Source organism: Hyla sarda, chromosome 1, assembly GCF_029499605.1.
Source record: "Hyla sarda isolate aHylSar1 chromosome 1, aHylSar1.hap1, whole genome shotgun sequence".
NCBI lineage: Eukaryota > Metazoa > Chordata > Amphibia > Anura > Hylidae > Hyla > Hyla sarda.
In genome coordinates this window covers 445,241,678-445,267,269 of record NC_079189.1, presented here as the reverse complement: position 1 = coordinate 445,267,269, position 25,592 = coordinate 445,241,678, and the positions used below count along the sequence as shown (strand labels likewise).

General features: G+C 42.2%; 1 protein-coding gene across 6 annotated transcripts in view; it reads left to right on the top strand.

Moving 5' to 3' along the window:
- The window catches only part of EP400 (E1A binding protein p400), a 170,342-nt gene that overhangs the window by 114,538 nt on the left and 30,212 nt on the right, over positions 1–25,592 (top strand). For all 6 annotated transcript variants that reach the window (XM_056533150.1, XM_056533142.1, XM_056533153.1 and 3 more), the window contains 16 exons: positions 188–348; positions 2,919–3,083; positions 3,338–3,499; positions 3,579–3,670; positions 4,213–4,502; positions 6,165–6,367; positions 6,660–6,829; positions 9,078–9,274; positions 9,360–9,471; positions 10,298–10,441; positions 10,530–10,679; positions 12,952–13,035; positions 20,990–21,121; positions 21,851–21,895; positions 22,400–22,553; positions 25,141–25,382. In XM_056533150.1, the coding sequence (XP_056389125.1) occupies positions 188–348; positions 2,919–3,083; positions 3,338–3,499; positions 3,579–3,670; positions 4,213–4,502; positions 6,165–6,367; positions 6,660–6,829; positions 9,078–9,274; positions 9,360–9,471; positions 10,298–10,441; positions 10,530–10,679; positions 12,952–13,035; positions 20,990–21,121; positions 21,851–21,895; positions 22,400–22,553; positions 25,141–25,382 (2,503 nt within the window). The remainder of the gene's footprint in view (positions 1–187; positions 349–2,918; positions 3,084–3,337; positions 3,500–3,578; positions 3,671–4,212; positions 4,503–6,164; positions 6,368–6,659; positions 6,830–9,077; positions 9,275–9,359; positions 9,472–10,297; positions 10,442–10,529; positions 10,680–12,951; positions 13,036–20,989; positions 21,122–21,850; positions 21,896–22,399; positions 22,554–25,140; positions 25,383–25,592) is intronic.

The following is a 25,592-nucleotide window of genomic DNA, read 5'->3' as shown; positions in this document are numbered from 1 at the left end:
AGGCAACTAAAAATGTTGTAAACTTAGACTATATAGTGGACGATGCAAAAGATTTTAAAAAGCCTACGTCATTGTGATAAATCTGCCACATTTTTTTTTGACTGTCTAAGAATAATTTTTTTTATCTATCTCCCCTTGTATTTCTCAAACTCAGTAACATTTAAATGTTGCACCTTCTACCATTCAGGCTGTTTCAACCAGTTCCATATGGTCAAAAGCCAGAAGGGAGAACTGTGGCTTTCTCCTATACTCCAGCATCTCGACTAGTTACTACAACTACTGCGACAGTAACTCAGCAGGGCCAGGCACGAGGACGATCCCCAATCACAACGGCCTCTGCAAATCAAGGTATTAAAACCAATGGTATAAAATGCAAGAGCACCTGTAAATAATCCCTGTGTATTCCAAGGGTTCTAATGTCATTTTCACATGCCAGTATTTGGGTCAGTATTTTGCATCAATATTTGTAAGCCAACACCAGAACTAGGTCTCATTGAAGAGGTGCAAATCTTCATATCATAGTCATCTCTGTAAAGGTTACTTAGTACCTAATCCTGACTATGTACATCTAATTTTCTGACTCTTAACACCTATATTTATTATTAAAATACCTATTTTCATAAGATCACAGTGTTAAAAATCTTCTCAGGGAAAGGGGGCGTGTACCTCCCTTGTGGTGGTGGGAGGTGATTGGTGTACCTGTTCATGCTGCCTTGTCCCTGAGTCATCTCTTGTCCATGACTCATGGACCAGCCTGATGCTACTGCAGGACTGGATAGTGTCCCTGTAGGTATGGGGACCCCTAGTGGTGGTATTTTCAGTAGCGGTTTTCTTTATTAAATATTCAAAACATTTTAAACAACCATATAACAAAAGGTCTTTAATTTTTTATCAGTAACAACATATAAAAAGTTTTTGAATCTGACAGTCTCCATTTAAATAAAATACTGATACAAATATTGCTGTGTTAAAATGCCCTTACTTTGTGTTTTTTTTATTTTGGTCATTCACCATAGGTTGGATTCACACTGTGTTTGTGTTTAATATATACATTTTGTTCTCCTTAAAGGGATTAAAATGTATATGTTAAAGGATGCCATACAGCAGTATCCATTTCCCATTGACATTATTAATAAAAAATAATATACAGTCATGGCCGTAAATGTTGGCACCCCTGAAATGTTTCAAGAAAAGAAAGTATTTCTCACAGAAAAGGATTGCAGTAATACATGTTTTTCTATACACATGTTTATTCCCTTTGTGTGTATTAGAACTAAACAAAAAAGGAGGAAAAAAAGGAAATTGGACATAATGTCACACCAAACTCCAAAAATGGTCTGGACAAAATTATTGTCTCCCTTTCAAAATTGTGGAAAAATAAGATTGTTTCAAGCATGTGATGCTCCTTTAAACTCACCTGGGGCAAGTAACAGGTGTGGGCAATATAAAAATCGCACCTGAAAGCAGATAAAAAAGGAGAGAAGTTCACTTAGTCTTTGCATTGTGTGTCTGTGTGTGCCACATTAAGCATGGACAATAGAAAGAGGAGAAGAGAACTGTCTAAGGACTTGAGAACCAAAATTGTGGAAAAATATCAACAATCTCAAGGTTCATCTCCAGAGATCTAAATTTGCCTTTGTCCACAGTGCGCAACATTATCAAGAAGTTTGCAACCCATGGCACTGTAGCTAATCTCTCTGGGCATGGACGGAAGAGAAAATAGTCAAGTGTCAAAGCAGGATAGCCCGGATGTTGGATAAGCAACCCCAAACAAGTTCCAAAGATATTCAAGCTGTCCTGCAGGCTCAGGGAGCATCAGTGTCAGCGCGATATATCCATCGACATTTAGATGAAATGAAACGCTATGGCAGGAGACCCAGGAGGACCCCACTGCTGACACAGAGACATAGAAAAGCAATACTATATTTTGCCATAATGAACTTGAGTAGGCCAAAATCCTTCTGGGAAAAGGTCTTGTGGACAGATGAGACCAAGATAGAAATTATTGGTAAAGCACATCATTCTACTGTTTACCGAAAATGGAATGAGGCCTACAAAGAAAAGAACGCAGTACCTATAATGAAATATGGTGGAGGTTCAATGATGTTTTGGGGTTGTTTTGCTGCCTCTGGCACTGGGTGCCTTGAATGTGTGCAAGGCATCATGAAATCTGAGGATTACCAACGGATTTTGGGTTGCACTGTACAGCCCAGTGTCAGAAAGCTGGGTTTGCATCTGAGATCTTGGGTCTTCCAGCAGGACAATGACCCCAAACATACGTCAAAAACCACCCAGAAATGGATGGCAACAAAGCGCTGGAGAGTTCTGAAGTGGCCAGCAATGAGTCCAGATCTAAATTCCATTGAACACTTGTGGAGAGATCTTAAAATTGCTGTTGGGAAAAGGCACCCTTCCTATAAGAGAGACCTGGAGCAGTTTGCAAAGGAAGAGTGGTCCAACATTCCGGCTGAGAGGTGTAAGAAGCTTATTGATGGTTATAGTAAGCGACTGATTTCAGTTATTTTTTCCAAAGGATGTGCAACCAGATATTAAGTTAAGGGTGCCAATAATTTTGTTCAGCCCATTTTTGGAGTTTGGTGGGACATTATGTCCAATTTGCTTTTTTTCCCCTCCCTTTTTTGGTTTAGTTCCAATACACGCAAAGGGAATAAACATATGTATAGCAAAACATGTGTTACTGCAATCCTTTTCTGTGAGAAATACTTAATTTTCTTGAAAAATGTCAGGGGGGCAACATTAAGGCCATGACTTTATATATACATTTTTCTGTATGCAATAAAGCTGTCAACTACCTTTTTGTATGCAGCAAAATCTAACGTAATGAAACAGTGAAACTGAGATACAAAATGCAGTGTGAACCTAGCCTTAGATAGCTATTTAGTTTTTTGCTTCTGCAGGTGGTGAGGTGGTTAAAATCGCTCAACTGGCTACTTCTGGTGCAGCTCAGGGCAGAATAGCACAGCCCAAAACCCCAGTAACTCTGCAGTTCCAAGGAAACACATTCACACTGTCCCAGAGCCAACTGCGCCAGCTAACTGCTGGGCAACCACTCCAACTGCAAGGTAACTATGTAGTGTAGAGGCTGAAACAACAGTTCAGCTTTGATGTTTCAAAATTATTAAAATCTGTACTACACAGCTAAGATAAATGAAAAGGAGGGTCTTTTATTATATTATGTGCGTAATAGGGAGGTGCATGTTTGAATCTTGAGGATCATCAATTTCCTAGAAGGAAAACTTGATATAGAAGCAGAATCTTTGCTGTTGCTAAGGATATGAGATTAAAAGGTCTCATATGTCTGTATATACATTTACAGGGAGCGTTCTTCAGATTGTTTCGGCTCCTGGACAGCAATATCTTCGGCCTCCTGGGCCTGTTGTAATGCAGACAGTGACTCAAGGAACCTCCCTTCAAAATGCAATAAATGCTTTGGGAAACCAGCATCCTTCCAACATACAATCTTTGACTTCTCAAACAGGTATGGGAAATTGTTTAATACTATATAAGTATAGGTATAAGAGTAGGCTTTCTAAACTCTATTGGTTTATATGTTAAAGGAATTCAAAGTAGAAGCATTGTGCCTTACCCGGGTGGTGGCGATCCTGCATCGTCTCTCAAAACCTCGCAGAGTTCATCTACCCCAGCACAGGTATCCCATCCCTATATTCATCAGTACATATTTAAACATAACTCTCAAAGTAATTTCCATGCAAATATGAGCAAGATGTGTGTGGCCAAAGCTAAAAGTGTGGAAAGAAAGTCAACAAGTGCTCACATTTCCAGATTCCTAGCATAGTAGATAGCTTTGTTGTAGATTAATATGTTGTGCACTAACTATATTGTATGTGCATGCCAGTTTGGGAAGACTAGAGAGTAATATCTAATATCGAGAGGCACCGGCAACTAAGTTAGTCTCTAAAAACACTAACATAGTAGAGAAAGCATCCAGTCAATTGCAAGTCCATTTTTGAAAGCTGAAAGGAATGCATGATACTTCAGTTTGGGAGCTTGTCTTGCGCCGACTTGGTTAGGGTGCAACAGGGTGCCAAGGGATAACCTAAAGTATAAAGAGTTTTCTCTTGGTGACTTAACCACTTAAATTATTTCATAGGTTTTTAAACTGTAATGTCTATGTTTTATAAATGGCTACATTGTGATTTACCGGGAATGCATTATTTTTGTTTCATGCAGGATTTAGCGGAAGAAAAGCAGCGTATATTAAGAGATCGCCTGGATCGACTGTTTACCTGTAATGAACGGCGCTGTGCACAGGCTCCCATTTACGGGAAAGACCTGTTATCACTTTTTCAAATGTCTGCCTCTAAATTTCATCAACCTGTGAAAGAAACAAATTGGGGATGGGTGGGATCTGTGAACTGTTTGCTATCTTCTCAATCGTCAAAAGACATCAATGACCCTTTGGGGCAACTTATTCTATCCACGGAGCATCAGAAGTCAATACTGGAACCCTTTGCAAGAAGGTATTTATAGCTTAAGGATACACAACCTCTTTCTTGTTAAAGGGTACCTCTCATCAAATAAACTTTTGATATATTTTAGATTAATGAATGTTGAATAACTTTCCAATAGCATGTTAATGAAAAATATGCTTCTTTCTATTGTATTTTTCCCGATCAGTCCTGTCAGCAAGCATTTCTGACTCATGCTGGAGTCCTAAACACTCAGAGCTGCCAGCCTGCTTTGTTCACAGCCAAACAGGCTGTGAACAAAGCAGGCTGACAGCTCTGAGTGTTCTCCTTTGTGAACAAAGCAGACTGGCAGCTTGTAGTGTTTAGGACTCCAGCATGAGTCTGAAATGCTTGCTGCCAGGACTGGTAGGGAGACCCCTAGTGGTCATTTCTTCAAAGTGGAAAATTAAATAGAAAGAAGCATATTTTTTTAATAACATGCAATTGTGAAGTTATTCTGCATACATTAATCTATAATATATCAAAAGTTTTTTTGATGAGAGGTACCCTTTAATACACTGATCAGTCATAACATTGAAATAGCATATGAAATATTGTATAGCCCACCCCCCCTGTGTCCCCCACAACATCTGTGACACTTCAAAGGATCGAATCCAAAAGACTTCTGAAGGTGTTTTGTGGTATCTTGCACCAAGAGGTTAACAACATATCCTTTAAGCTCTGTAAATAGCAAGGTAGGGCTTTGTTAGATCTTATGGATTTAGATTTTTGTAGTACTTACTTCAGATGCTCGACTAGATTGAGATCTGGGGAATTTGGAGGCCAGGTCGGAAACTTGATCTCTTTTTCATGTTTCACAAACTGAAAGCGGTCCCTGCCATTAGGAAATATTTTTTTCATAAAGGAGCTATTTTGTCTGCAACAATATTTAGGTAGGTGGTTTGTCTCAAAGTAATATACAAGTAAATGCCAAGGTCCAGAGTTTTCCAGCAGAATATTACCAAAAGCATCACACTGTGTCCGCCGACGTACTGTTTTCCCATAGATTACCGTGGTGCCATCTATTTTCAAGGTAAGGACTTTACATGCAATTGGCCATCCATATGATCTGAAAGAAACTCTAATTCATCAGACCATGCCACCTTCTTCCACTGTTCCATCATCCAGTTCTGAGCCCATTGTAGGTGCCTTCAGTAGTGGATAGGGATCATCATAGGCTTTGTGAGTAATCTGCAGCTAGGCAGCTCCATACACTGTTCTGGCAACAGTGTCAACTTTATCAGCAATGTAAGCTACAGTAGCATTTTTGTAGATTTGGACCAGACTGACAAATTTTCACTACTTCTTGCACAACAATGAACCTAGGGCTCCAATGACCTTGTTGCTCATTAAACTGTTGTCAAAATACTAACCACTGCATTTTGGGAACACCCTTTTGGAGATGCTCTAAACCCAGTCATCTAGCCATCACAATTTGGCACAGATCCTTACACTTGCCAATTTTTCCTGCTTTAATTGAAGAACTTACTGTTCACTAGATTCCTATGGTATCCCACCCCTTGGCAGATGCTTTTATCTCAAAGTGATCATTGTCATTATCCACTGATATTTTAATGAGACTGGTCGGTGTATATGCACTGTGGTTATTCTAGTAGAGTGTGACAGATTTAAAATGTTAAAGCTTTCACTTTTGCACATATTTTTGTTTTACAGTACATTGTGTGTGGTGCCTGCCGTTGTTGCTACTCCTCCAATTTTGACTGTGCCACATCCACCACCCTTATATACGCATAAAATGAAGATGCTAAGGCATGGTTTAAAGAAGAAAGCAGCACCATACTTGCAGAGCTTGCGAGAACAAACATCTCCTAATTGTGTGCAGACCCCTGACCCACAGCTTATCCAGTGTGATTCAGGTTGGTTTCATGCTGTGAACGGTCGAAGTATACCCAGACCAAAGATGCCATAATGCCTCCAAGCTTTGTGGCATAAATGCACAGAAAATACTTATATCACAAATTAAGACGTTAATAATTCTTGTGGTGAGCCTATATGGTCTGGATTACCAGGCAGAAACATTTTGTTTTTGCACACACACCTTTCTTTCTGATTTTAGTTTTGTTAGGACGTCACCTTTTAGATGTTTCTTTTCTGAAGACTTTAAGAAATCAAATAATATATCCTCCACTGTTTATCTTTTGCATACAGGAAAGCTTGAAGCATTGTCCATACTTCTTTGGAAGCTGAGGTCAGAGGGTCGACGTGTTTTGATCTTCTCTCAGATGCTGCTCATGCTAGACATATTGGAGACCTTCTTGGATCTCAACTCCTTCACTTTCCTGAGGATCGATGAGTTTGCAAACTATGAACAGTGTCACGTGTGTATCTTGCATATAGTATAAAAGTTGGACATACAATTTATTTTATTTTCATGTTGAGATTTTAGTATGGAATTTTAGGTGGCCATATTTATATTGTCTAAATACCAATTGGACCGGCAGATGTTTTCAGGATCAAAATACTATCTATTGAAGTCACCTCACTCTGCCCCAGTGGTAAATATCAAAGGAATTAAGGATTGACATGATTTGAACATGCCTGATCCTTTCATACTATACTGAGCTTTTAACCAACAGCATTCTAAAAGAAACCTGTCATCAGTTTAATTCTTCCCAAACTATGGTCAACATGAAACACTGACATGTTTCATTATTACCTTATTATAGTAGTATTTGATTCACTGTAAAATACTGCTACATTTCAGAGGAATGATAGTTAAAAAAGCCAGCAGTGAACAGGGCTTTAACCATCTGAGCCATCCCTGATGACTTCTCCTTGTCCCGCTGACCGGATTTGGTAATACACTGCTCAAAAAAATAAAGGGAACACTAGATGTGAATGAATGAATGAACTAATCGTATGAAATACTTTCGTCTTTACATAGTTGAATGTACTGACAACAAAATCACACAAAAATTATCAGGGAAATCAAATTTATCAACCCATGGAGGTCTGGATATGGAGTCACACTCAAAATCAAAGTGGAAAATCACATTACAGGCTGATCCAACTTTGATGTAATGTCCTTAAAACAAGTCAAAATGAGGCTCAGTAGTGTGTGTGGCCTCCACATGCTCGTATGACCTCCCTACAACGCCTGAGCATGCTCCTGATGAGGGGGTAGATGGTCTCCTGAGGGATGTCCTCCCAGACCTGGACTAAAGCATCCGCCAACTCCTGGACAGTCTGTGGTGCAGCGTGGCTTTGGTGGATGGAGCGAGACAGGTCTGGGGAAAGGGCGTGCCAGTCCATAGCATCAATGCCTTCCTCTTGCAGGACCTCCTGACACACTCCAGCCACATGAGGTCTAGCATTGTCTTGCATTAGGAGGAACCCAGGGCCAACAGCACCAGCATATGGTCTCACAAGGGGTCTGAGGATCTCATCCCGGTACCTAATGGCAGTCAGGCTACCTCTGGCAAGCAGAGGGAGGGCTATGCGGCCCCCCAAAGAAATGTCACCCCACACCATTACTGACCCACCGCCAAACCGGTCATGCTGGAGGATGTTGCAGGCAGCAGAACGTTCTCCATGGCGTCTAGAGATTCTGTCACGTCTGTCACATGTGCGCAGTGTGAACCTGCTTTCATCTGTGAAGAGCACAGGGCGCCAGTGGGGAATTTGCCAATCTTGGTGTTCTCTGGCAAATGCCAAACATCCTGCACGGTGTTGGGCTGTAAGCACAACCCCCACCTGTGGACGCCGGCCACTCATACCACCCTCATGGAGTCTGTTTCTGACCGTTTGAATGGACACATGCACATTTGTGGCCTGCTGGAGGACATTTTGCAGGGTTCTGCCTGTGCTCCTCCTTGCACAAAGGCGGAGGTAGCGGTCCTGCTGCTGCGTTGTTGCCCTCCCTACGGCCTCCTCCACATCTCTTGATGTACTGGCCTGTCTCCTGGTAGCGCCTCCATGCTCTGGACACTACGCTGACAGATGCAGCAAACCTTTTTGCCACAGCTCGCATTGATGTGCCATCCTGGATGAGCTGCACTACCTGAGCCACTTGTGTGGGTTGTAGACTCCGTCTCATGCTACCACATGAGTGAAAGCACTGCCAGCCAGGAAGCATAGGTACTGAGAAGTGGTCTGTGGTCACCACCTGCAAAACCACTCCTTTATTGGGGGTGTCTTACTAATTGCCTATAATTTCCACCTGTTGTCTGTTCCATTTGCACAACATCATGTGAAAATGATTGTCATTCAGTGTTTCTTCCTTAGTGGACAGTGTGATTTCACAGAAGTGTGATTGACCCGGAGTTACATTGTGTTGTTTAAGTGTTCCCTTAATTTTTTTGAGCAGTGTATAATATGTTATATTTGCGTATAGGGAGAGATCTATCAATTTAGGCTGACAAGGAGAAGCTGCCATGGACCGTTCCGATGCATAATAGCTTCCCTTGATTTATTGTCTCCCTTTGTTATGTTCCAAAGTATTTCCAAACTTTATTGGCTGTCACAGCAGAAGTTTCTCTTACATAACATTTATTAAGAATATGTGGAGACTAAGCGATGTTTATGAAAAATTCTGCACCCTGAACTTTTAATAACATTTTTACACAGGATCTGATGAGAAGCTTTAACCAGGATCCCCGAATCTTCTGCATTTTAATATCATCTCAATGCCGATCTCTTGGTGTTCCCTATGTGGAAGCAGACACAGCAATCTTTTATGACAGTGATTTAAATCCAGTAATGGACTCTAGAGCTCAAGCTTGGTGTGATCAGATTGGCAGGACAAAAGATATTCACATATACAGGTAACAGCATGTGTTTTGATAACTATATGAAATTGAAAATAGCATCCGCATTTGTCTATGTCAAACTTAATCTTTCTAAACATAGGCTCATAAGTGGAAATTCAGTTGAAGAGAAGCTGCTGAAGAATGGCACTAAGGATTTGATTCGTGAAGTTGCCGCTCAGGGAAATGACTTTTCTATGGCTTTTCTGACTCAGGTACATTTTTAAACATTAAACGAGATGCAAATAGATATGTTGTGAGTTTCTTCATTTTGACTAAAGCTGGCCATACCCTTTTATATTGCTGTCAGGTTCCCCTTAACCCCTCTATATTCAAGGAATACTGTAGTGGAATATAACTCATCCTCCATCCGAAGGATAGGGGATAAGTTATAGATCGTGGGGGGTCCGACTGCTGGGACCCTCTGCGATCTTCTGTATGAGGCCGCGGCAGTCCGCAGGAAGCGCCATGCAGACCCCCCAAGGATGCCATGGCAGACACGCCCCCTCCATGTATCTCTATGAGATGGGGGGGGGCTGATCAGGGGTAGGTTAGTATCATTAATATCAGTGTCAGCCACTCTACCAGCTTGTACCAACAGGTTAGTGCGGGTGGCACTGATGACAGATTCCCTTTATTTTGTTCACCTCTAGTGTTACCTTAAAATCTAAAAAAATAATCTATTGATTTATTAAAGTACTAACCTTTTGTAAAAAGAGAAATTCACTGACATATGAGCCATATTTCTTAGGGGGACATTTACTAACTGCAGCACTTTGGTACACCCACTTTCGGTGGATGTACTAAGAAGCTCTGTGACTTCCCTTGCACCCAATACAAATATATAAGCCAGTCTGGAGACACAAGTGTCTGTTGCAAGTTGGCCCCAGGCATGCCCCCTCCATGCAAGGAGTCCTGATTGGCTTCCTTTATCCCTCCTTCATGCACTTCTTGGCGCGAGTGATGTACAAACCCTAAATGTCACCAAAACTGTTGCTCTATAAGACAAAGATAACTTAAATGTTTTTGTTTTTCTTCCAGCAAACCATTCATGAGTTATTTGAGCTTTATTCACCATTGGAAGACTCAGGATTTGGAGAAAAGGCTGAAGAATTTGTAATGCTCTCTCAAGAACCCCCTCCAGCAGAGACAATAGCTACAAAATTTGCCAAACCATTTATAGAGGTAAGAAGAAATTGCAGCCCTATCTGAATTACCCATAAGATGTGTTATTGTACAAATAAAAAAAATATAACAATTTGTTGTTATAAAGGCTTTGAAGAGCATTGAACATGGAGCTGAAATAGATATGGAGATATCTGTACCTGGAACAAAAGACAAGCAAGATATTAAGGTGGAAGAAACAGGAAGCAGTTCAGAGGAGACCTCAGATCTGATGGAGTTGGCTGCAGTGGTGGAGCAGGTAAGATACATGATTCACAGTTATCCTATATTGGTACAAAACCAATTTGCCAGTGTATGAAAATTGAGTATTAAAGGAGAACTCCAGAATATTAAAATTGTTCCCCATACTGCCGGCAGTAAAAAAATAAATAGATGCATACCTTCCTTCACTCCCCCGGTGCCTCCAGTAACCGGCTCCGGTCTCGGCCGTGATCCTCTTCCTGGTTGCCGGTGGTCGGTGAGTCATACTGCACTCAGCCAAACACTGGACGCAGCAAAGTCCCGACTTGGTCGGCGATAGGCTGAGCGGCAGTGTGACGTTTTCGGCCCCCGGCAGCAGGTGCCGGTGTAGTGAAGAATTGTGTGTCTTGAAGCGTTCTCACACTGCCGCTCAGCCTATCGCCAGCCGAGTCGGGACTTCGCTGCGAGTGCAGTATGACTCGTCGACCACCGGCAACCAGGAAGAGGATAGCGGCGGAGACCAGAGTGGGTTACCGAAGGCACTGGGGCAACGAAGGAAGGTATGTATCTATTTATTTTTTACTGCCGGCAGTATGGGGAACAATTTTTGTATTCTGGAGTTCTCCTTTAAGGCACAAAAATGCCTTCCAGTGGCATATCTCAAACACAGAATGTTTTGGAAGACCTTATGATAGCACATGACAAGAACATGATGTAGAAGTTGCCACCAGCAGAAGTATCCTGTGAGGAGTGGAATTTATTATTTGCCTGTGCTACACATATGTTGCTACAGCTAGTGGGGGCATTTATCATTGTAGGTGGAAGTGAAGCATTTTTCTACACTTTTTTTTTATGTACTGGTAATGTGTAGGAGCACCAGATTTATTAAATGGTCACAGAGCATTTGATACATTTTGTGCAGGTAAACATTTTCTTAAATTTCACTCTTCACATACACCAAATAGCTAAGCTAAGTCTGGGCTGGTCTAGTGTAGAGACTTTTCGGTAATTTTGCGCCATTTTTACACCTTTTCACAAAAAGGTGCAGTCACAAATCCCTTCCATATCATGTGTATTGCCAAAATCAGTGGATTACAACTCAAAATCAGCAGAAATGTTTAAACCAAAAGGCACAAAAAAAGGTCACTTGTGCCAAAATAGCGCCAAATATAGATGAAAAAAAGGGTAAACAGAATGATAAATGCCCACCATTGTGTTTTATCATTAGTTAGATAACTTCTCTATTTCATGGATTGTGCACTGATGCATAAACCATATAATACGCTGCCCCTTGATTTCATCTTGAAATTAAACCACCACTGAAACCTTTTTGTGGTAAAAGTTGAAAAGTCGCATTTAATAAATTTAGAACCTAATACAGACTCTGTCAAAAGCTTGTTATATAAAAGTCTGTGTGAGTCGCATCCATTTCCGAAAAATCACTTATTTTTGCATAGTTTGTGGGCTGCTTAAAATTGTGCGACAGTTGAAAGCAAAATACACAGAGTATATAAATAATAAATCCCCCCCCCCCCCCAAGGTGACCATACACATTAGTTGTAAGCCGGCCAATCTGCAGATTTTGGCGGATCTAGCCAACTATTGTTTATAGGGGTTTCTCATCTCTATCAAACATCAGATTTTGGGGGAAGGAGAGATGAAGTATATTGAAAAACTTGCCTGGTCTAATTTTTTCATAGGAGATCATCTACTGCCAAATTTACCTTATTCCTATTTTCTTATCACAAACACATGATCACTTGACTACCCTCATTTTTGTTTTTTTAAGATTTGTGAAAATTGTCTGTTTTGGTGAATGTTATAATTTTTAAGTAGAATATGTGGTATACATCATATATAACACGGTGTACCCATTGAGTTTAGTTGACCAAACGTAGTCTGCTAGTGAGGTGAACATAGACTTAGGCTCTTTTATACCATCATTTCTTTATTCTCATCTGATGTTGTTTTTATACATTTATTCTTGCATGTTCTGCTTATTAAGGCAGGGCTTATTCTTGATGGACACCATGACCATAGGTTTAAAATACTATGGTATATATTTTTAGTGTATAAAAAGACTTGATATAAGACTACAAATAGATAGTAAGAGACATCAACTATGTACGTTTTCAGTGTGATTATAAAAGAATATGCAGTTTTTCTAAATAAATTACCTGAAAGTCTATGTAAGTTTATATATTATATACAATATATATGCTTTGTTCAGAAATGGAGCTGCTGAAATAAGATGTTTTGTGAACATGTGTCTCATACCTTTTTTATGAAGTGCAGATATCATTAAACGCGGCCCCTGCTGTGTCTTTCAGCTCACCCCCATTGAGAAGTATGCCTTGAACTACCTGGAGGAATTTTATACATCAAGTGCTACAGAAAAGCCAGAGAAAGCAGAGGTTAGTTTATGCTGTCCCCTGTTACTTGATAGCTTTAAAGAGGAAGGACTGATAGCATCTGTCACGGCTTGTTTGTTGATAAACATATATAGATAATGGCCCTCATTTACTTAGAAAATCGCGTTGTAAGTCTGTCTGGCTTTCTTACCCGACTGCTTTTTTCCCCTGATATTCATTATTATGTTGCATCCTGTTTGTCGCACGTGGGTTTTGTTGGTTTTGGTTTCCAACTCCTCTGAGTCGTCGGGAAAAAATCCACAACAATTCAACAAATTTGGGTTGGAAACCTTTATAAATACGTGGGAAAGCTCAGAAATGTCGGGTTATGCCCCTTTTTCGGGTTTAGGAGAATCCACATCGGGTCCGTCGGGAAAAAATGTCGCATCGAGTCGCAGACTGGGCACGATGTCTGCGACATGTCTCAGACAAAGATGTGCCAAAAAAACCCGACAAAACAAGTCGGGTTTAGGATAGTAAATGAGGGCCATTGTTGTTTTTTTAACAGTAACTATTCCATGACCCCATTTGCAATAATAAGGTGAATAGCGTTTTCTGCTAACAAGTGAGATTCATATTTTTATCCACAGACTAGTATGAGGGCTTGTTTTTTGCGCGACCAGTTGTCCGTTGTAATGCAATCACTCACTTTACCATAAAATGTATGGCACAACCAAAAAAATACTATCTGTGTGGGGAAGTTAAAAAGAAAACAGCAATTTTGCTAATTTTGGAAGGTTTCATTTTCACGCCATACAATTTATGGTAAAAATGACATTTGTTCTTTATTCTTTGGGTCAATACGATTAAAATGATACCCATGATAACATACTTTCTATTACTGTTGCTCTTAAAAAAATCACAAACTTTTTAACCAAATTAGTACGTTTAAGATCCCCCTAATTTGAAGACCTATAACTTTTCATTTTTCCGTATAAGCGGCGGTATAAGGGCTCATTTTTTGCGCCGTGATCTGTACTTTTTATTGATACCATATTTGCTTATATAAAGCTTTTAATACATTTTTTATTGATTTTTTTTGGAATAAAATGTTATAAAAAAAGCAGCTATTTTGGACTTTTTATTTTTTACGTTCACGCCGTTCACCTTACGGTATCATTAACATTTTATTTTAATAGTTCAGATATTTACGCACGCGGCAATACCAAATATGTATATAAAATATATTTTTTTAACACTTTTGGGGGGTGAAATAGGGAAAATGGGGCAATTTACGTTTTTATTGGGGAGGGGGTTTTTCACATTTTTTTACTTTATTTTTTAACTTTTTTTACTTTTATATTTACACTTTAATAGTCCCTATAGGGGACTATTTAAAGCAATCACTCGATTGCTAATCCTGTTCAGTGCTATGTATAGGACATAGCACTGATCAGGGTTATCGGTCATCTTCTGCTCTGGTCTGCGGGAAGGCAGATCAGAGTAGAAGACTCCCGGAAGACAGCGGAGGCAGGTGAGGTGACCTTCGGCTGCCGTGCTGGATGATCGGATCGCCGCGGCAGCGCTGCGGGTGATCCGATCATCCAAATAAGTGACCGCGATGCTGCAGATGCCGTGATTGGTATTGATCACGGCATCTGAGGGGTTAATGGCGGACATCCGTGGGATCGCGGATGTCTGCCATTACCGACGGGTCCCTGGCTGCGATCAACAGCCGGGACCTGCTGCGCAAGATCCGGGCATCACTCCGATGCCCGCGGTTATGCTTAGGATGTAAATGTACGTCCTGGTGCGTTAAGTACCGCATCACCAGGACGTACATTTACGTCCTTCGTCGTTAAGGGGTTAAAAGGAAACCTGTTGCATAGAGAATGTAGTTCAATCTGCAGGAAGCATGTTATAGAGAAGGAGGAGCTGAGGAGATTCTTAGTTTAGTTGGAAAATTTCCGTCATAACTTGTCATTAATTCATGTAAATATCTACTCATTCTGGGCTTGGTAGTCATGTGAGCAGTTCAACTCAGTGATTGACTGCTCTCTATATGCACACTTATATGCAGATAACTGTCAGTCACTGAGAAGGACCACCCACATGACTACTTATCATTGGGGTGATGTTGCTCCGGTGCCTGCCTTGTGATCTTTGGTAATGGTTTTTGTTACATATTATATATTAGCCACATCTGTGATCTTTCTGTGTAACCTTGACATTACTTATAGCATGTATGGCATTTCATTATTTATATGTAAGCTATGATTATGTGTATTATGGCAGCCGAGTAACACCCTGCATATCTTCCCCCTCCTGGGTGGAATACTTCCTGTGTTTTTTTAATGATATTATGAATAAAGGTTTACACTTATTGGAATAATCCTCTTTAAATGACTAAATTTTCTTAGTTGGTGTGTGTTGACTGGGATAATGCAGCCCTTTGTGCCACCTTAAAGAAAGGACTTTCCAGCAGGGTCAAGGATGCTTTGGCCACATGGGATCCTCATTCTACCCTGAGTGAACTCATTCTGCTGGCGACCCACATTGATGTGCGTTTTCCTGAGAGGCAAGAGGAGCTCCATCAAGAATGTGAACCTTCCCGTTCTCGACGCCTTCCCCGCTTGGCTCCGATGTTTCAGCGACCTCCTCTTCCTACGTCTTTGCCATCTTCTGAAGAGCCCATGCAGGCGGATCGTGCACACCTGTCTCCACAAGAGAGGTCACGCCGTCGGGAGGAGAATCTGTGCCTATACTGTGCCAGCCCAGAGCATTTTTCGCATGAACTGCCCTCTTCGGCTACAGGTACCGGGAAACGCACGCACCTAGGGCACGTGGGAGAGGTGGCTCTAGGTGTGAATACTTCCTCTCCTCGCTTATACATGCCTGTCCGGCTCTTCTCTTTCTCTGGTTCCTCGTTCACCATTTCTGCTTTTGTGGTATCCTATTCCTTGTCCCCCCCCTGCCGGGTCTGCCTACCCCTTACCAAGACTTTGCAGACGTATTTTGCGAGAAGCAAGCAGAGAGTCTTCCTCATAGACCCTATGATTGCCCTATTGACCTTCTGCCTGGTTCTTCGCCCCCTCGGGGAAGAATCTATCCTTTGTCGGCCCGAGACGCAGGCCGTGTCTGAATACATCTGCGATAACCTACAGAAGGGCTTCATTCGGAAGTCTACCTCTACGGCTGTAGCCGGTTTCTTCTTTGTGGAAAAAAAACACTGTTCTCTTCGTCCCTGCTTTGATTACCGGGGACTTAATAAGATCACCATCAAGAATCGGTACCCTCATCCTCTGATCTTTGAACTATTTGATCGCCTACGGGAAGCTAAGATTTTCACCAAGTTGGACTTGCAAGGGGCGTATAATCTCATTAGAATCCTGGAAGGAGACGAGTGGAAGACGGCTTTTAACACCCATGATGGACATTATGAGTACCTTGTGATGCCATTTGGTCTCTGCAACGGCCTGGACGTTTTTTCAGGAATTTGTCAATGACATTTTTCGAGATCTCCTTTACACTTGTGAATTCAAGTAGAGAAAACAGACATGGTCGCACATCTACATTATGTATTTTGATCTACTTGCTTCTCAGCGTAAATTCAAAAACTAAGAGGTTGTTAGTATACATTTTGATCAAAAGGTACAAGCCCACTCGCCACGTCAAGGCCACCTATTTAGAATGGGTCCCTAACATCCCTAGCGTAAAATGGCGTAGGACTGGGTGGCGACCACCACCGCCGCAACACCAGTGCCCACAGGGGGAATGACCCACTGGCAGAGAGGGCCCAATGCCACTCAAACCAATCCCTGAGCTGCACCTCCCCACAGACACGGCGCCACGACAGCAATGGACACCGCACAGCACCACACCAGTGTGAACAAGGTGTCAAAGCTCACTTACCATGTGCTCCCAGTCATACTGGGAGGCTGCCAGAAATTAAAGGGCCCTGTTTAGCTACCTGCTACTTTATATAGGGTTGGGCTGAGGGGGTGGAGCAGAGTGCAGACCAAGTGAAAACAACAGAAAAAGGAGGGGATAGAAAACACAATGTGAATTCAAGTAGAGAAAACAGACATGGTTGCACATGTACATTATGTATTTTGATCTACTTGCTTCTCAGCATAAATTCAAAAGCTAACAGGTTGTTAGTATACATTTTGATCAAAAGGTACAAGCCTACTCGCCACGTCAAGGCCACCTATTTAGAGTGGGTCCCTAAAGTCCCTAGCATAAAATGGGGTAGCACTGCTCAAAATTATCAAAATGTTTGTTAACAACCTGTTAGTTTTTGAATTTATGCTGAGAAGCAAGTAGATCGAAACACAAAATGTAGATGTGCAACCATGTCTGTTTTCTCTACTTGAATTCACAATTTTTGTTGTTTTCACTTGGTCTGCACTCTGCTCCACCCACTCAGCCCAACCCTATATTAAGTAGCAGGTAGCTACACAGGGCCCCTTCATTTCTGGTAGCCTCCCAGTATGACTGGGAGCACATGGTAAGTGAGCTTTTACACCTTGTTCACACTGGTGTGGTGCTGTGCGGCGTCCATTGCTGCTGTGATGCAGTGTCTGTGGGGAGCTGAGGCCCAGGGACTGGTTTGAGTGGCATTGGGGCCGCTCTGCCAGTGGGTCATACCCCCTGTGGGCACTGGTGTTGTGGTGGTGGTGGTCGCCGCCCAGTGCTACGCCATTTTATGCTAGGGAAGTTAGGGACCCACTCTAAATAGGTGCCCTTGACGTGGCGAGTGGGCTTGTACCTTTTGATCAAAATGTTAGTTTTGAATTTATGCTGAGAAGTAAGTAGATCAAAATACATAATGTAGATGTGCGACCATGTCTGTTTTCTCTACTTGATTTCCTTTACACTTGTGTTGTGGTGTATCTGGATTACATCTTGATCTTCTTGCCCAACTTGGAAGTCCATCGCACTCAAGTACGTCAGGTCCTGAGATGCCTTCTGAGCAACCTTCTCTACGTCAAGCTCGAGAAATGTCTCTTTGAGAAGTCGTCTCTGCTGTTCCTCGGCTATATTGTCTCTAGCCAAAGTCTTCGGATGGATCCTGATAAGCTGTTTTCGGTCCTAACCTGGCCTCAACCTTCTGGTCTCAGTTTTGCCAATTATGGGCAGTTCATCCAGAATTTCTCTGCCCTGGTAGCTCCGATTGTGGCTCTTAATAAAAAAGGAGCCAATCCCAAGTCATGGCCAACTACAGCGGAGGAAGCCTTTTCTCGCTTGAAGTCAGCATTTGCCTCCGCACCTGTTCTGACGAGACCTAACCTGGACAAGCCATTCTACTACGAAGGTGATGCCTCTTCTGTAGGAGCCGGAGAAGTTTTGAATCAAAAGTCCTCTAAGGGCAAGATGGTGACATGCGGCTTCTTCTCTAAAACTTTTTCTCCTGCAGAGAGGAATTACACCATCGGTGACCGGGAACTCTTGGCCATTAAGCTCGCTCTGGAAGAATGGCGTCACTTCTTAGAGGGGACTACTCATCCTATCAATATCTATACGGACCATAAAAATCTTCTTTATTTACAGTCAGCACAACGTCTGAACCCCTCGCTGGCAATGTGGTCTCTTTTCTTTTCCCAGTTTAATTTCTCATTCATTTTCGACCAGCACACAAGAACATCAGAGCTGATGCCCTCTCTCGTGCTTCCGATGTAGTGGTTCAGGAACATTTACCTCGCCATATTGTGCCTCCAGATGGTTTGGTTACGGCAGCATCAGCCAACCTTCAGCAAGTTCCTTCGGGAAAGACTTTTGTACCAACTCGCCTAAGGACTAAAGTGCTAAACTGGGGGACATTCTTCCTTATTGGTCGGTCACCCAGGAATACGGAAAGCTACACTGCTCATCATCCGTCATTACTGGTGGCTGAACCTGGAGCACGATGTTGCTGACTATGTCCATTCCTGTGCTTGTGACAAGATACCTTGTAGCAAACCAGCTGGTCTCTTACAGCCTCTTCCCATCCCAGAGTCTCCTTGGACCCATATTGCCATGGATTTCATTACTGATCTGCCGTCCTCCTCCAGTTGCACAGTCATTTGGGTGGTCATTGATCGTTTCTCCAAGATGGCTCATTTTGTATCCCTGCCTGGTCTTCTGCTCCTCAGTTGGCAGATCTATTTTTCCAACACATTTTCTGCCTGCATTGTATTCCGCTTCACATCATGTCCAATAGAGGGGTTCAATTTGTTTTCAAGTTTTGTCGGGTCCTCTGCTCTTGCCTTAAAGTCGAATTGGACTTTTCTTCTGCTTACCATCCGCAAACCAACGGCCAGGTGGAGCGGGTGAACCAAGTCCTTGGAGAGTATCTTCTCCATTTTGTTTCAGTCCAGCAGGATTACTGGTCTGATCTATTGCCCTGGGCTGACTTCTCCAATAATCATCGTGACTCTGATTCTACAGGTAATCACCTTCGTCCTTTTCTACCTTTGCCCACTTCTTCTGGAATACCAGCAGCTGATTACTTGATTCAGGACTTTCAATCCATTTGGCAGGAAACCCAGCACTCTTTAGCTGTCGCCTCCTCCCGCATGAAGTCCCAGGCTGAAAAAAACAGAAGATCCTATCTTTCTCGGTCGCTCTTCATTGGGGGACACCTTACGGGTATATGCTCTTGCCACTAGGAAGCGCTGACACTAGGAAAAAAAGTCGTCTCCTCCCTGGCAGGATATACCCGCCCACTGGAAGTGAGGTAATCAGTTTTAGCTAGTGTCAGCAAGGAGGCAAGACACAGGTCTGGGTGCTCCCCAGACCTGGCCTTTTTTTTTTATTATTTTCTAGTAAGGGCTGTTTAGTTAGATTTTTTTACTCCCTTTTGTTTCCCTTTTTTTTCAGTTGGGGGGTTCAGGAGCATGGTGCTACCTGTTCCCCCATATGTGGCTAAGGGGCACGGGACATAATAAAAAATGAACCGTTAACCCCTTCCCGCCAACGGCCAACGCCTGGGGTTGTACCTAGAGTCCGAGTCCCCCTATTTCCCTGCACGTCCAGTCTGTTGCTGCATGACGTGATGCAGGTGACTAAAAAGCTGGTTGACATCATCTTGAGGTGAGTATAAGAAGACAGGTAAGTATGTATCCCCCTTCCACCCCCCTGCCCCCTCTCCCTGTGGGACTCTGTCCTTTATTGGGTTTATATTGGGGCTCCCTCAGGTCCCCTGGGGGGCTGTTTTATGCATTTGCGCCCTGTGGAGGACAGCAGCTGACATTTCGCAGCGGCTCCCTCCACAGGAGCTTTTGCCGGCTCACTTCTGAACAGCCTTGCTGTTCCCTCTCGCCGGTTGTTTCTATGGGGCAAAGGCCGCCGGCGGCATATGTAGTACTTTGTGCCGGCGGCATATGTAGTATTTCAGCCACCGGGAGTCCAGGGTCCTGGCGGCGCATGGCTGCCTCTCTTATTTACCTGTCCCAGCTACTAGGGCTGTATAGCTCCACCCCTCTTCTTTCCCTTATTCAGCGTGCGAGCCAGGAGATCAGAGCTCCTCCCCTCCGGCTCGCGCACTGCTATGCGCTGCCGCTCCTCCTGGGGCTTACTGTCTGTCCCCTATGGGCAGCTCTTGCAGGTTACCCTGTGCCCAATGTCCCCTTTCTAGTCCATCTTTAATATATAATATTTTGATGCATATTTCTTGGGGGAATGTGATTATACAGTAATTAGGCACACTGTAAGTTTAAAAAAACCACCGGGAGCCCTGAATGGCTCTTCCGTACTGGCCATTCAGGGCTCCCGACGGGGAAATTAAAAATAAAAGTAAAAATACATTGTACATTGCAGGGGAGGGGAGCATGCCTATATTGGAATGCCCCACAAGCTTTTTTTTACTTCCAGAACTGAAAAAAAGGATTTCCAGTACTGTTAGAATTTGTATAACAAAACATAATAATTAACCAAAAGGCAATAGTATCACATGAAAGTTATTTTACAAAGCTGTCTCCCAGTAGTGAAAAAAAATGAATGCTTACTGTCTTATGTAACACTTTTCTACCGAAAGGATCTAAATGTGACAAAGAAAAAATGGGAAGTGCAGAAGTTAAAAGAGGACAAGGAATGGAAAGAGCAGATGGCTTGGGAGGAAGCTGATGAAGAACTTCTGACCTACACTAGAGAAGATGCATACAACAAGGTAGAGTCACAACATATGTTTTTTGCCACAGTATATTTGTTTTTGTGAGCATCTTGCTGCTCTTTATAATTTCACTAAGAAGTTACTACTACACATTAGGGCAGATTTGTTAAAATGTTATTAGTTCTTAGACAAGGCTCAGACTAGACATTGTAAAAATGCACCAGATTATTACAGTGGCTCAGTGGGTTTGATAAAGTTTGTGCATAGTATAGTTTACACCTATTAGGCTTCTTTTACACTGCCGTTACGACACGGCAGTGTGATGCCCATCGGGGGAGCCGGGCAGAATAGCAGGAGAAAAAATACTGCTTGTGCCTTCTTTTTCTTATGCTACTCCCGCTACAAAACAACCGCCACCCGACGGACACCTTTGACTATAATGGGATACATCGGGACCTGTTATTGCCCATTGTGCCCTGTCCAGATAACAGCCGTTAAAGGCACACACAAAAAAAGAGAGCTTAACAGTTGTTCTGGACAGGGCGCAACGGCAGTGTGAAAGTAGCCTTAGTTGAACTAATTTGTGCCAGGATTCTTGTGTAATGTTGGAGAAGAGGCACACATTTCTAGCCATACTCCTTTATCTGGTACCATAGTGCACACCATGTTTTGGTACGATTTTTCAATAGTAAATCTGTCCCACTGTATATAATAGAAAAGATAAAAGAGAAGACGTACAACAAACAAGGTCAATCAGATCATTAATAAGCTTTCTGTTTCTACCAGGAATTCATCTATGACAATCCAGAGGGTCAAACCGAAGTGATGCCAGTAAGTGCCATACACTGTGAAGTGTTAAAGGAAAACTGTCATCAGTTTCACTGCACTAACTTGTTGGTACAGGGTGGAAGTGTGGGTGACACTGGTGATAACATACTTACCTGTCCCCAATCCATGGTCCCATTCTCCAGTTATCTTCCTCTGTTTGTTCCATTTGGGCAGTAGGCTTGGAGAATAGATGGAGCTTCCTGACATCACCACTGCTGTTTCCCCAAGCTTGATCGAAACAGGGCTCAGGAGAGAAGCAGCCGCACTGATGTCAAGAAGCTCTGTCTGTGCCCAAAGCCTGCTGCCAACCGGCAGTAATGGAGGAAGATAACGGGAGAATGAGACCATGGATCAAGGACAAGTAAGTATGATTATCATCAGTGTCACCCGCATTACCAGCCTGTACCAATAGGTTAATGCAGTGACACTGATGACAGTTTTCCTTTAAGTCATATCTCATAAGATATGGTTAGTAATATGTAATGTTATGTGCTATTCCCTGATCAGATCTGGACACCACCCACTCCTCCTCAAGATGAGAATGACATTTATATTGACTCTGTTATGTGCCTAATGTATGATACCAACCCTATCCCAGAATCTAAGCTGCCCCCGGTTTATGTGAGGAAGGAACGCAAGAGACACAAAGCTGATCCTGCAGGTTGGTTAATTATAATTGTATAATCTAATATACTTTATTGTACAGTTATGTGAGCATATAGCCAAGTATTTAAATTGAAATGTCTGAAAGTGTTAGTTCATTGATGCAGTCCCATGCACTCTTCAAGGAAATTTATTACCAATATATGTTGTTTTATTAGACAGTTGAAAATAGGTTTAATCATCGGAAAAACCCTTTAAGGACACAGCCCATTTAACCTGGAGGACATGACTTCCAAAGGATAGGGGATAAGATGTCAGATCGCCGTGGTCCCGCTGCTGGGGACCCCCGGGATTGTCGCTGCCGCACCGCGCTATCATTGCTGCACAGAGCGAGTTCGCTCTGTGCGTAATGATGGGCGATACAGGGGACGGAGCAGCGTGATGTCACGGCTCTGCCCCTCGTGACATCACGGCCCGCCCCCTTAATGCAAGTCTATGGCAGGGGCGTGATGACCACCACGCCCCCTCTCATAGACTCGTATTGAGGAGGCGGGCCGTGATGTCACAAGAGGCGGAGCCATGACGTAATGATGCTCTGGCCCCTGTATTGCCCGTCATTACGTGCAAAGCGAACTCGCTCTGTGCAGTAATGACAGCGGAGTGCCGCAGCGGTGTTCCCGGGGGTCACCAGCAGCGGGACCGCGGTGATCTGACATCTTATCCCCTATCCTTTGAATAGGGGATAAGATGTCTAGGGGCGGAGTACCCCTTTAAGGACCAGGGCAATTTTATTTTTGCATTTTCGTTTTTTCCTCCTCGCTTTCTAAAAATTGTAACTCTTTTATATTTTCATCCACAGACTAGTATGTGGGCTTGTTTTTTGCGCGACCAGTTGTCCTTTGTAATGACATCACTTTACCATAAAATGTATGGCGCAACCAAAAAAATACTATTTGTGTGGGGAAATTTAAAAGAAAACCGCAATTTTGGAAATTTTGGAAGGTTTAGTTTTCACGCCGTACAATTTACGGTAAAATAGACATGTGTTCTTTATTCTGTTGGTCAATGTGATTAAAATGATACCCAGGATTACATACTTTTCTATTATTGTACCGCTTATTAAAACAAATCGCAAACTTTGTAACCAAATTAGTATGTTTAAAATCCCTCTATTTTGACGACCTATAACTTTTTCATTTTTCTGTATAAGCGGCGGTATGAGGGTTAATTCTTTTGCGCCGTTCACTGTACTTTTTATTGATATCACATTTGTTTATATAAAACTTTTATACATTTTTTTATAATTATTTTTTTTTTATATAAAATGTGAAAAAAAGAAGCATGTTTGTACTTTTTTTTTACGTTCACCCTGTGCACCATACGGGATCGTTAACATTTTATTTTAATAGTTCGGACATTTACACACCCGGCGATACCAAATATGTTTAAAAATGTAATTTTTTTAATACTTTTTGGGGGTAAAATGGGAAAAAGGGACATTTTAAATTTTTATTGGTGGAGGGGGATTTTTCAATTTTTTTCACACTTTTTATGTCCCCATAGGGGACTATTTATAGCAATAACTTAATTGCTAATACTGTTCAGTGCTATGCAAAGGGCATAACACTGATCAGTGTTATTAGCTATCTTCTGCTCTGGTCTGCTGAAAGGCAGATCAGAGCAGAAGAAGCCGGGAAGGCAGCAAAGTGCGGTGAGGGGACCTCAGTCCGCCATGTTAGCTGATCTGGTCCCCGCGGCACAGCCGCAGATGTAGCAGATGTAGCCGCACTGCCGCAGATGCCGTGATCTGTATTGAGGGGTTAATGGCAGACATCCACGCGATCGTGGATGTCGGCCATTATCGGCGAGTCCCTGGCTGCTATCAGCAACCGGTACCTGCCGCGCATGACCCGAGCATCGCTCCGATGCTTGTGGTTATGTACGCGAAGTACCACCACATCAGGATGTACATTTACGTCCTTGGTAGTTAAGGGGTTAAGTTTTGTGTTTTTACTTTTTTCCTTCTCGCCTTAAGAGATGTTACTCTTATTTTTCCATATTAGGACCCACCTGAGGGCTTTTTTTTTACCATAAAATGCACGGCACAACCCAAAAAAATATTTTGTGGGGGAAAAAAATAGCAATTTTAAAAATTTTGGGGGGTTTAATTTTTATGCAGCCCATTTTATGGTGAAACTGACAAGCTCTCTTTATTCTGTGGGCCAATATGAATAAAAGGATACCGATGTTTATAGGCTTTTCTACTATTGTCAAACTTTATTAACAAAATAAGTATGTTTAAAACTGCCCTATTCTGACCACTCTTATTTTGCCATATACAGGGTTTTATAAAGGCTCATGTTATGTGGCGTGATCTGTAATTTTTATTGCTACCACATTTGCATATATGACTTTTTGATCACTTTTATTTTTTATTCACTTTTTTACTGCATTGGATTATTTACATTATATATACGACAATATCAAATATATTTGTTAATTTTTTTGTAAAATTGGAAAGGAGGTTGATTTAAAATTAATTTTTTTTGGGGGGGGGCCTATATATATATATATATATATATATATATATATATATAAATTCATTACAAATGTTACTATTTTTTACGTGCTCCTTATATGTAAAGCTGCAGGCCGAAAGAAGAAACAGAGGCATGGAGAATCGGTGGTTCCTCCTCGTTCCCTGTTTGATAGAGCGACCCCTGGTATGCTGAAAGTGAAGAGAGAAGGCAAAGAGCAAAAGAAGAACATCCTACTCAAACAGCAAACCCAGTTTGCCAAACCACTGCCGACCCTAGTTAAACCAGCGACTGAAACAGGACCTGACAATCCTGAGTGGCTGATCAGTGAAGACTGGGCCTTGCTGCAGGTGCATGAACACTAGCTTATCGGGAGAATAGATTTTAGTGTTGTCTCCTTTAAAGGGGTTATCCAGGAAAAAAAACTTTATTTTAGATATCAACTGGCTCCAGAAAGTAAAACAGATTTGTAAATTACTTCTATAAAAAAATCTTAATCCTTTCAGTACTTACGAGCTTCTGAAGTTAAGGTTGTTCTTTTCTGTCTAAGTGCTCTCTGA